The sequence below is a fragment of the Hyaena hyaena genome, unplaced genomic scaffold (genome assembly GCF_003009895.1).
Source record: "Hyaena hyaena isolate Hyena2069 unplaced genomic scaffold, ASM300989v1 scaffold_664, whole genome shotgun sequence".
NCBI classification, from domain to species: Eukaryota; Metazoa; Chordata; class Mammalia; order Carnivora; family Hyaenidae; genus Hyaena; species Hyaena hyaena.
Genome location: NW_024081298.1, coordinates 761,590 through 774,008, shown reverse-complemented (window position 1 = coordinate 774,008; position 12,419 = coordinate 761,590). Strand labels below are relative to the sequence as shown.

General features: G+C 36.3%; 1 protein-coding gene across 4 annotated transcripts in view; it reads left to right on the top strand.

The window, feature by feature from the left end:
- The window catches only part of WDFY3 (WD repeat and FYVE domain containing 3), a 240,653-nt gene that overhangs the window by 114,564 nt on the left and 113,670 nt on the right, over positions 1–12,419 (top strand). For 3 of the 4 annotated variants that reach the window (XM_039217078.1, XM_039217079.1, XM_039217077.1), the window contains exons 12-13: positions 6,893–7,350; positions 8,795–8,878. In XM_039217078.1, coding sequence (XP_039073009.1) covers positions 6,893–7,350; positions 8,795–8,878 — 542 coding nt within the window. The remainder of the gene's footprint in view (positions 1–6,892; positions 7,351–8,794; positions 8,879–12,419) is intronic. The other variant, XM_039217080.1, reaches the window with a different exon arrangement.

The following is a 12,419-nucleotide window of genomic DNA, read 5'->3' as shown; positions in this document are numbered from 1 at the left end:
CAGGTGTGGAGTTTGGTGAGTTCTTTCTAGATTTTGAATACTAGCCCTTTATCCTATGTGTCATTTGCAAATATCTTTTCCCATTCTATTGCTTGCTTTATAGTTTTGTTGATTGTTTCCTCTGCAGTACAGAAGCTTTTAATCTTGATGAGGTCCCAATAGTTCATTTTTGCTTTCAGTTCCTTGCCTTTGTAGATGTGTCAAGCAAGAAATTACTGTGGCCAAGGTCAAATAGGTTGTTTCCTGCTTTCTCCTCTAGGGTTTTGATGGTTTCCTGTCTTACATTTAGGTCTTTCATCCATTTTTGCATTTTTGTATATGGTGTAAGAACGTGGTCTAGTTTCATTCTTCTGAATGTTGCTCTCCAGTTCTCCCAGCACCGTTTGCTAAAGAGACTGTCTTTTTCCCATTGAATGCTCTTTCCTGCTTTGTCAAAGATTAGTTGGCCATACTTTTGTGGGTCCAGTTCTGGGTTCTCTTTTCTATTACATTGGTCAGTGTGTCTATTTTTGTGTCAGTACCATACTGTCTTGATGATTACAGCTTTGTAGTAGAGGCTAAAACCTAGGATTGTGATGGCTCCTTCTTTGGTTTTCTTCACACTTTGGCTATTCAGGGTCTTTTGTGGGTCCATACAAATTTTCGGATTGTTTGTTCTAGCTTTGAGAAGAATGCCAGTGCGATTTTGATTGAGATTGCATGGAATGTGTAGATTGCTTTAGGAATTATTGACATTTTAACAATATTTATTCTTCCGATCCATGAGCTTGGAATGTTTTTCCATTTCTTTGTGTTGTCTCCAATTTCCTTCATAAGTTTTCTATAATTTTCAGCATACAGATTTTTAACATCTGTGGTTAGGTTTATTCCTAGGTAATTTTTGGTTCTTGGTGCAATTGTAAATGGAATAAGTTTCTTTAATTCTCTTTCTGTTGCTTCATTATTGGTGTATAAAAATGCAACCAATTTCTGCACATTGATTTTGTACCCTGAGACTTTTCCGAATTCATGTATTAGTTCTAGCAGACTTTTGATTGAGTCTGTCAGGTTTTCCATGTAATCATATCATCTGCAAAAAGCGAAAGTTTGACTTATTCTTTGCCAAGTTTGATGCCTTTATTTCACTAAGTTATCTGATTGTTGATGTTAGGATTTCCAGCACTATGTTAAACAACAGTGATGAGAGTGGTCATCCATGTCATGTTCCTGATCTCAGGGGGAAAGCTTTCAGTTTTTTCCCATTGAGGATAATGTTAGCTGTGGCCTTGTTGTATACAGCTTTTAGGATATTTACATATGTTCCTTCTAGCCCAACTTTCTGAGGGTTTTTATTAAGAAAGGATGCTGTATTTTGTCAAATCCTTTTTCTGCATCTATTGACAGGATCATATGGTTCTTTTCCTTTCTTTCATTAATGTGATATATCACATTGATTGATTTGCAAATATTGAACCAGCCCTGCAGTCCAGGAATGAATCCCACTTCATCATGGTGAATAATTCTTTTCATATGCTGTTGAATTCGATTTGCTAGTATTTTGTTGAGAATTTTTGCATCCATGCATTCATGTTCATAGGGGACATTGGCCTGTAATTCTCCTTTTTAGTGGGGTCTCTGTCTAGTTTGGGAATCAAGATAATGCTGGCTTCATAGAATGAGTCCAGAAGTTTTCTTCTGTTTCTATTATTTTGAATAGCCTGAGAAGGATAGGTATTAACTCTGCTCTAAATGTCTGGTAGAGTCCTCCAGGGAAGTCATCTGGTCCACAACTCATATTTGTTGGGAGATTTTTGATAACTGATTCAATTTCTTCACTAGTTATGGGTCTGTTCAAATACCTCTTTCTTCCCATTTGAATTTTGGTAGTGTGGGTGTCTAGGAAATTGTCCATTTCTTTTAGGTTATCCAGTTTGTTGGCATATAATTTTTCATAGTGTTCTCTGATAATTGCTTGTATTTCTGAGGGATTGGTTGTGATAAACCCATTTTCATTTGTGGTTTTATCTATTTAGGTTCTCTCTTTTTTCTTTTAGAGAAGTCTGGCTGGGGTTTTATCAGTTTTGTTTATTTTTTCAAAAAAACCAACTGTTTGTTTCATTGATGTGTTCTACTGGGTTTTTTTTTTTTGGTTTTTCTTTTTTTTTGGATTCTATATTGTTTATCTCTGCTCTGATCTTTATTTCCCTTCTTCTGCTTACTTTGGGGTTTCTGTGTTGTTCTGCTTCTAGTTCCTTTAGGTATATTGTAAGATTTTGTATTTGGAATTTTTCTTGTTTCTTGAGATAGGCCTGGTTTGCAATGTTTTCCTCTTAGGACTGCCTTTGCTGCATCCTAAAGGGTTTGGATTATTGTGTTTTCATTTTCATTTGTTTCCATATATTTTTTAATTTTGTCTCTAACTGCCTGGTTTACCCATTTGTTCTTTAATAAGATAAAGGTTTTCCAAACTTTTTCCTGTGACTGATTTCAAGTTTCATAGCATTGTGATCTGGAAGTGTGCATGGTATGATCTCAGTTCTTTTATATTTATTGAGGGCTCTTTTGTGACCTAGTATGTGATCTGTCTTGGAGAATGTTCCATGTGCACTCAAGAAGAATGTATATTCTGTTGCTTTAGGATGGAAAGTTCTAAATATATTTGTCAAGTCCATCTGGTTCAGTGTATTATTCAGGGCCGTTGTTTCTTTATTGAATTTCTGTCTAGATGATCTGTCCATTGCTGTAAGTGGAGTATTAAAGCCCCCTGCGGTTACCACATTCTTACCAATAAGATTGCTTATGTTTGTTCTTAATTGTTTTATATATTTGGGTGCTTTCATAAGTGTTAGCTCTTCTTGATGGACAGACCCTGTAGTTATTGTATAATGCCCTTCTTCATCTCTTGTTTCAGCCTTTAGTTTAAAATCTAGTTTGTCTGGTATAAGTATTGCTACTCCAGCTTTCTTTTGACTTCCAGTAACATGATGGTTCTCCATCCCCTCACTTTAAATCTGAAGGTGTTTTCATACCTAAAATGAGTCTCTTGTAGACAGCAAATAGATGGTTCTTTTTTTTTTTTTAAATCCATTCTAATACCATATGTTTTTTGATTGGAGCATTTAGTGCATTTACATTCAGTGTTATTAAAAGATATGGGTTTAGAGTCCTTATGTTATCTGTAGTTTTCATGCTTGTAGTGATGTCTCTGGTCCTTTGTGGTCCTTGCAACATTTCACTCACAGAGTCCCCCTTAGAGTTTCTTTTAGGGCTGGTTTATTGGTGATGAATTCCTTTAGTTTTTGTTTGTTCGGGAAAATCTTTATCTCTTCTTCTATTTTGAAAGACACATTTGCTGAATAAACGATTCTTGGCTGTATATTTTTCCTGTTCATCACATTGAAAATTTCCTGCCACTCCTTTATCACCTGCCAAGTTTCAGTAGATAGGTCTGCTATGACCCTTATGTGTCTACCCACGTCCCATGTATGTTAAGGCCTGTTTATCCCTAGCTGCTTTCAGAATTCTCTCTTTATCTTTGCATTGCCAGTTTCATTCTGATATGCTGTGCATAAGATCGATTTAGGTTGTGTCTGAAGGGAGTTCTCTGTGCCTCCTGGATTTCAGTGTCTGTTTCCTTCCCCCAATTGGGGACATTCTCAGCTGTGATTTGTTCAAGTACCCGTTTAGTCCCTTTCTCTACTTCTTCTGGAACTCCTGTGATACAGATACTGGTCTGTTTCATTGAATCACTTAGTTCTCTAATTCTCCCCTCATGATCCAGAAATTTTTTCTTTTTGTTCAGCTTCATCTTTTCCATAATTTTATCTTCTAATTCACCTATTCTCCCCTTAGCCTCTACAATTCTTGCTGTCACCACTTCCAGTTTATTTTGCACCTCATTTACAGCATTTTTTTAATTCTTCATGACTGTTTTTCAGTTCCTTTCAGAGAATCTGCAGCAATAGATTCTCTGCTTTCTTCTATGCTTTTTCCAAGCCCAGCAATTAGTCTTATGACTGTTATTCTAAATTCTTGTTCATTTATATTGTTTATATCTGTTTTTAGCAAGTCTTTAGCTCTCATTTCTTCCTGGAATTTCTTTTGCAGAGAATTCTTCTATTTCATCATTGTGGCTAGTTTTCTGTCCCTTATGTGTTTGAAAAGCTTGTTATGTGCCCTCTTCCTGCAAGTGCTGCTATAGTAAAGGGGGTTTGTACACTTTCCAGGGCCTCACCCTTCAGGAGATATTTTTTTGAAGAGTGTTACTTGTTCTCTGTTTTGTGACTTTGGTTACTTTATCTCCCTACTCCTAGTGATGTTTTGGACCCTCCACCAAGTGTGCTTTGATTTGTTCATTGAAGTAGCCCTGGAAAGGAAAGCAAACAGACAAACAGAAAACAAGCAGAAAACAAAAACATGCAAACACAAAAACAAACACAGAAGCTCAAAAGGAAAAAACCAGAAATACCAGCTACAAGTAAACAACAGGGTGGAGGCAGTGCTGATGGAAGAGCACATACAAAGAGAGAAATGACTGGAACTGGGAAAAATAAAAATAAAAATTGACCAGGCAGAGAAAGTATAGCCTTAATCCAGAGAGAGAGAAATGAAAACAAAGAAGGGAGCAGGAAAAATAAAATAAAATAGATGAAAGAAACTATAGAGCTTAATGCAGAGAATAAGGAAAATAAAGAAGGAGGCAGGGAAGAAGAAGAGAAGATAATGTTGCTCAGACTGAGAAACTATATGGCTTAATCCAGAGAGAGAGAGAAAGGAAAATAAGGAAGGAGGTGTAGAACATGTATCAAGAGAATGGATTAAATATGTCTGCTTAAACAGACCAACAACCAGAGTAATCAGACTAGAGGAGGGAAGAGATGAGGAGAAAAGGAAGGAAGACTCTATCTATATAATAAGAATTGTCAAAGAATAAAACCAGGCAATGCAACAGCGCGGGTCTGGAGCAAGGGCTGGCTGCTTCATCAGCATCAATCCTGCTCCAAGAGATATGCAGTTACCAGGCACAGAGGAGCATGGTTTGGTGTAGGCGGTCCCACCTGCACTCTGGGCACACTCTTGGTTCCCTGAAGTGCCCCGCCTATGACCTGTCAGGTTGTCCTGGTGGGTCCCTGGAATCAACTCTGCCTCTTTTCCTCCCATACTCTTGGCCTCAAGTCAGCTCTATTTGAGAGACGAGGGAACCTTCAATCCCTCTACTTCTCTGCCATGTTGGCCCCTCCCTTCTGAGGAACTTCAACTTTGATCTGCTCAGATCTTCTGGGGAGGGTCTCACTGAGCAATGGCTGGGTGCCAGCCGTCCCCAGGAACGTTCATGAGATGGCAGCTGTACGGCTGGTTGCCAACCTGCCCCAGAATAAGTCTGTGGGATCTTACAGCAGCAGTGTTTCAGGGATTATGGAAAATCACAACACACATCTAGCACCAGGCTTCCCCCTTAACGTGCTTGTTCCAACACCAGCTAATGTGGTTGTTCTCTGGGGTCTACTGGGAACTTTGCCTGTGAGGTGGTCACACAGCCTCTACCAAATGTCCTTCCCACAGGGGAACTGCCACTCCCCCTGTGGCCAGTAGACCCCTCGGATCTCGCTCTCTGCTCTTGGGGATTCGCCCTTCCCACCAGAGCACCGCCAGGTATCCAGTTGTGGAGCCTCAGTGTCTGTGCTTCCCCTATTTATAGAGTCCTGATGGAAAGTAAACCCTCTCCTTTCTCCCTTTTTTTGTTCAGTCCCTGCGGCTGTTCCCACTTTTCCACTTTCTCTCCAGCTGCTTATGGGGAGGGGGTGTTTCCCGTACACTCCCTCGTCTCCGTCCTCTCTCTGCAAGCAGAAACAGCTCCCTACCCTCTACCGCTTCTCTCTCCCCTAGTTCACCTCTCCATGCTGTGTACCTGCTGAATTCTGTGGTTCAGGTTATGCAGATTGTTTAGATCCTCAGATCAGCTTTCTAGGTGTGCAAGATGGTTTAGCATTGATCTGGCTGCATTTCAGCAATGAGAGGTACAAAAAAAACTTCCGTGGTCTTCTGCCGTCTTGGCCCCTCCTCTGATGATTAGTGATACTGAGCATCTTTTCATATGTCCATTTGCCATCTGTATGTCTTCTTTGGAAAAATGTCTGTTTATGTCTTCTGCATGTTTTTAAATTGGTTATTTTATTTGTTTGGTGTTGAGTTGTATAAGTTCTTTATATATTTTGGATATTAATCCTTTATCAGATAATCCTTTGCAAATATCTTCTCCCATTCAGTAGGTTGTCTTTTTGTTTTATTGATGGTTTCCTTTGCTGTGCAAAAGCTTTTAATTTTGATGTAGCACCCATAGTTTAATTTTTACTTTTTGTTTCCCTTGCCTGAGCAGACATATCTAGAAAAATGTTTATACAACTGATGTCAAAGAAATTACTGCCTGTGGGTTTTTTTTGGTTTTGGTTTTTGTTTTTTGTTTTTATGTTTTTTTGTTTTAGTTTATGGTCCCAGATTTCTCAAGTAGGTCTTTAATCCATTTTGAGTTTATTTTTGGGTACAGTGTAAGAAAGTGGTACAGTTTCATTCTTTTGCATGTTGCTGTCCAGTTTTCCTGGCATCATTTGTTGATGAGACTGCTTATTTTCCCCATTGTATATTCTTGCCTCCTTTGTCGTAGATTAATTGACCATATATGTGTGGGTTTGTTTCTAGGTTCTCTATTCTGTTTCATTGATCAATGTGTCTATTTTTGTGTAAAATGGCATTTTTTAATTAGAATATTTGACATGCTTCATAGAGCTGGTTAATGGGAAATGACAAAAACATTACTATTGTATATTCATAGAAATGGTGCTCCCTTTTGACATTCATGTATTTTGCTTTAATTTGAATTATAAGGGGCTTTGTTTGTTTTATTCATCCTCTGTAGGCCCTCCTATCAGTCCTTCGAGAAAGCCATCGTTCAAGAACAGTTTTTAGGAAAGTTGGAGGATTTGTGTACATTACATCCTTGCTTGTTGCTATGGAACGGTCTTTGAGCTCACCACCGAAGAATGGCTGGGAGAAAGTGAACCAGAATCAAGTGTTTGAACTTCTCCACACTGTGTTTTGCACATTGACTGCAGCAATGCGCTATGAGCCAGCCAACTCTCATTTCTTCAAAACAGAGATTCAGTATGAGAAGTTGGCAGATGCTGTTCGATTTCTTGGCTGCTTCTCAGACCTAAGAAAAATAAGCCCCATGAATGTCTTCCCCTCAAACACACAGCCATTTCAAAGACTTTTGGAGGAAGATGTAATCTCGATGGACACAGTGTCACCCACTTTACGGCATTGCAGTAAACTCTTTATTTATCTCTACAAAGTAGCTACAGATTCTTTTGACAGGTATGGCTTTGCTCTGCTCTGAATTAAAGGGGATGCTCTGTGTGACTTCAACATTAAGGCTTGAATTATAAGTTAACTTGGAAGAAAATGAAAATGAATCTTTTATTTGCTTGTTTATCACTTACTTGGAAATATTACTGTTGCTCTGGTGTTAAGGTTTCAAACATGAATATTTGGGTATTATTTGTAAATCTAGGGTCAGTTAGCTCTTGATGCACTTAATGTAAGTTTCTATAAAGTTTACTTTAATGCTGGTATTTACTGTTCTCTTTCTCCTCTGTTTTCAACATTTAGGTATATCTGGACTTAAAGATATTAGTTATCAGTAGGAGAATGTGGTTATGATGATATGTATTTCCAGACAGATAATATATTCTCAACATTCAGAATCACTCTCAATATTTCATTATCCTTTTAAAAGAATATAGCTCCATAAGAGACGATGATAGACAAGAGTCTGTCAGATTTCTTTACTTATTCATTGATTAAAAAGTACTTAACAAACACTTGCTCCCTGCCATGTTATTTTGAGGGTTCAAACGCAAGACTACTTTACACATGGCCATCCTTTAGCTTAAATACAGGCACATAAATAAACAATTACAGTATATTGTGATGATAAATATCTATGATGAGGGAATTCCAGGGTTCCGAGGTGGATCATTGGAGTACCACTTTACCTAAATTTACCTAAACTATTTACCTAAATTAATTATTTTCAGTGCTTAAAGTGGTCTCAGCTTGACAATAATGTAAGAATGGTCATGGTGCTGATTTGCCCCATGCATTATCACTTTTAGCAGTTGACATAGTTTTATTTCATAAAGTAACTGAACTGTTTTCTATATTGCCCCCATAAGTGAAGCAAGTAACTTTATGCGGATGGAGCTTTTAATAGGTTTTATATCTTTTACTGTGAAGTATCTACTTTGAAATATCTACTGAGATGTTTCTTGCTTCTTGACAATATTTCTTAGCATTTATTGTTCAGACAAGAAAACATAAGTAATGTAAGAAACCTTTTCCAATTTTTAACATTTTAAAAATGCATATGTTTTGTTAAAAGAAACATAGTATGGTGTAGTATTCAAGGAATAAGCTGTTTGAAATTGAAATATGTGTACATAGATTCAACCTCTTTCCCCTTTTCTACTTACCCTAGTTAGTATACCTCAGTTTTAGTTTGCTTTGTCAAAAGCGGAGCTTAGGGCACTTTGTTTAACAAATATGTTAAGTGTTAGCATTAATGGATAAGCATCTGCCTTAAGCATGCTTTTCTGTTTCCCTCAGTGCATGTGTTATAGTCTTGTTTCTGGTTCCTGCTGAGTATGAAGGGTGTTCCTTATTAAACTTTTACTGGTATTTCTTGTGAAACTAACCAGCTGCCAACCTGGTGTTCTCTTCTAACCTCTCTAAACCACCCTGTCTGTTTTGTTGTCTGTAGTCGTGCAGAACAGATCCCTCCTTGCCTGACAAGTGAGTCTTCTCTCCCCTCTCCTTGGGGTACACCAGCTTTGTCCAGGAAAAGGTACTGATCTTATAACGGAAGTCAATCTTTATTTGTGTGTTTTTTCTTCCCTGTGCTTAATCATGTGTAAATGTGGTGATTGTGCTTTGTACAACAATTTTTTGGCTTTTTTTCTTTTTTTAGGTTTTAGAATGGTCAATTTCTGAGTGTATTTATGAGCATAAAATGTGTTAATGCCATGAAGATATGAAGGCCCTTTAGACTTTTGTCATCTAACTCTAATATTTAGAGTGAAATATACATTTTGCTTTGAGAGCAGCATATCTTTCATTGAAATTAATTTGGAAATGAGGACTTAGTGCCTCTTTACATAGAGTACTTTTTCTTTTTACTTTAAAGGTGCTAGGAATCATTCTTCAGTTTTTACCATTACTCCAAAATGAACATCACAGCACTGACAAGGAAATGTGTGTTTTCTCAATCAGGTTCAACCAGTTGAAATGTAATGCTGTTGTGGAGACTTGTCATGGCCAACCTTTGAAAGAAAAAAAAAAAAACCAATAAAAAACCCTACCAGCTGTTGCTTTCATTGGTTCTGTGTATACCTCTTTCTAAGCTGACCTAGTCTGTTTTGTATATGAAGCTTGTAAATATAAAGAACCAGCAGTTGATTGACAAGAGTACACTGAAGGTCCATTTAAGATTCCATTTGCAACCTTTTCTTAAAATGATCATAGTCTGTGCAGTTGGAACCAATACCCTTCCTTCCCCAGTTTCTCTCATAACCAAGTGCAAGTCTTCTGGTATTGTATTAATATTCTTCCATTGTAGCTTTCTAAAAATGAACCCCAAGTTTCAGCTATGTTACTGATTAATTTCATTTCTATAGTTCAGAATTTGAATATTAGTGGAGTTACTGTATTAAAAATATTTGTTACAAATCCTGCATTTCAATATATTTCAGCAATGATATTCATCAGATATATGGACTTATATTTTCCTTTTTCTCTTGTGTTTACCCTGAAGCTTACAGCTCATTTTCTGACAGTAAACCATAGAAGAGTTCAGAATTGTCTTAAACAAATTTAGTGTTGTTCAGTATATTTCTATTTTAAAACTATTTCTTTTTTGTTTTCCTAAGAACATTTTTTAATACAAGAAACCATAAAATCAATTTGAGTTGTTATAGTATATTCTTCTGTTGCTGAAGTGAATGCAGTAAAAATTATTCTTTGTATTTGAAGATTCATGTGTGCTCACTATCCCACCTATTCAATATTAGAAAAATAGTTTTAATTACTAAATAGTTTTAATTATCAAAAGTCACATTTATGATTCCCTAAATGGTAAAGGCATGAAAACTGCTGTGTTTAAAAACATTTAACCATTTTTAAGTATTAACCAAAAACTATAAAATACTTTCAATAGAAATTCATAGATTGAAAGAACACGTGAAAGGAAAATCATCAGAACTGTTTCATTTAAATGATAATTTGACGAAAGGAAATTTTATTCCATATTATAGAGAGTTATTTAAGAGGTTAGATCAAGAACATTTTGTCATCATTTGCAACACAGCTGCACGTGAGGATGCATGTCTTTGACCTTCGGGGAAACCCCTTCACTGAATGAACAGTCCTGTTTGAGTGAATCTTTTCTGTGGGAATGCTAATTAGGCTTTTAGGTTGGTTTTACCCCAAGAAAGTTCCCACTATTGTTCATGCTAATAATAAGGTCAATGTTGACATTTTCAGGTTGCCATTCTGGTCAGGTTACATATATTTTGCTCAGCGATAAGAATCATAAGCTAATAAAACAAAGCTTTTGTTTTCAAATGCAAATATGGTAGCTTTTGAAATGAGAATCTCTCTAGAACATCTCAGTAAATTATATCAGCTCATGGCATCTTCTTGTGGCCAAATTTGTTGTTTTTGTTGGCCAAAGGAGACACCAACAATGTATTATTAGTTTTTGTGTCTTGTTGGAATGTTCAGACACTAAGGAAGTTTTGAGTTTGTGATTCTTGTCCGGGATGTAAAATGCTGGAGATTCTTGTCCTTTTTTTTAAGAATTAGAGTGAAAATGCCTAGAAAACCCAATAGTATTTGGAAAACTGAAACTCATATAACATTTTTTGTTAGGATTCATTACTCAGAAAGAATAATGGAACAGAATTATAGCTGAACAATATTTAATCAGCGTTAGAGGAAGTGAAAACAAAATACAAAATAAAAACGAAGGCTTTCTAGAATATATCTGCAGGAGAGAAAAAGGTGGCTATTACTAGTTACTATTCAAACATGGTATCTGTTACTCAGTGCCTATACACACTGGATGGTAATTAAGTCAAAGCATATTCAGAATTTAAATATTAAAGAATATATTCCCCAAAGAGATAGACAAATCTTAAATATATATGAAGGTTTAAATTAAATTAAGTAGCAGCTTTTCTAAGTTTAAAGGTAATGGCAACATAAAAATTAACTAAATTTTGATGTCATTTTAGCCTTTGTAAATGATTAGGTCTTGCTTGGGATTATCCATTTAGCAAACTTACTATAATCTTTAAATTTGAGAAAATGAGAATACCTGTGGTGATACCTAAATGGCTAAATAAGTATTAATAATATTATGTAATACCTGATAAAATAGGCCTAATTTTAGTTAATAAATACCACGCGTTAGATTCGGCAGTGTTTACGATATTTTTCCAGTTTGAGAAGAATAAATGCAATTTTTATATCAGAGTATTATTATCTTCGATAAGATTAAAAGGCATACTACTATGGGGTGTCTGGGTGGTTCAGTCAGTTGAGTTTCCGACTCTTGACATTCGCTTGGGTTATGCACGATCTCATGGTTTGTGAGATCAAGCCCCGCATTGGAATCTGCACTGACCGCACAGAGCCTGCTTGGGATGGATTCTCTTTCTCCCTCTCTCTACTTGTCCCCTGCTTGTGCACACATGGGTGCACGCTCTCTCTCTCTCTCCCCTAAAGAAATAAATAAAAATTTTTTAAAAAAGAAAAAAGGTGCACTAGTATAATGGGTATATATTAATTAGTAGTTTGGTTTCTGAAGACATAAAGACTCCTTCCTGGGTATATCCATAATTTAAGTTCAATCTACAGTAAACCTGGCAACTCAAATAATTTTGGAAGGACTGTGACTAATGTATACAACCAGAATTTGTTTTTTTTTCCCAAATTATGTATAATGAAAAACAACTTTTATGAAATTTCTTAATGGTTCAGAATTCCTACCACACTATAATCTTTTTTTCTAGATGGATCAAAATATTTCACAGAATAAAGCAACATAGGAAGAGGATAGCTATTGGTAATAAACATTTAGAAATCTATCCTATTAAGTTTAGAAATTAAATAGCAAAAAAAAAAAAACCAGTTGAAAAAATGAGTAGGTGGAGGACATGCTGACTTTAAATAAACTAGGAGAGCCTGTGTACTTTTTTTTTTTTTTAATATAAGTGAAGCTGAATACTTTCCTGGAATCTCTGTTAAAAAGAGAATGGTACCTTAACATACACACACACACACACACACACATACACACACACACACAATCATGGCAATGCCAAATC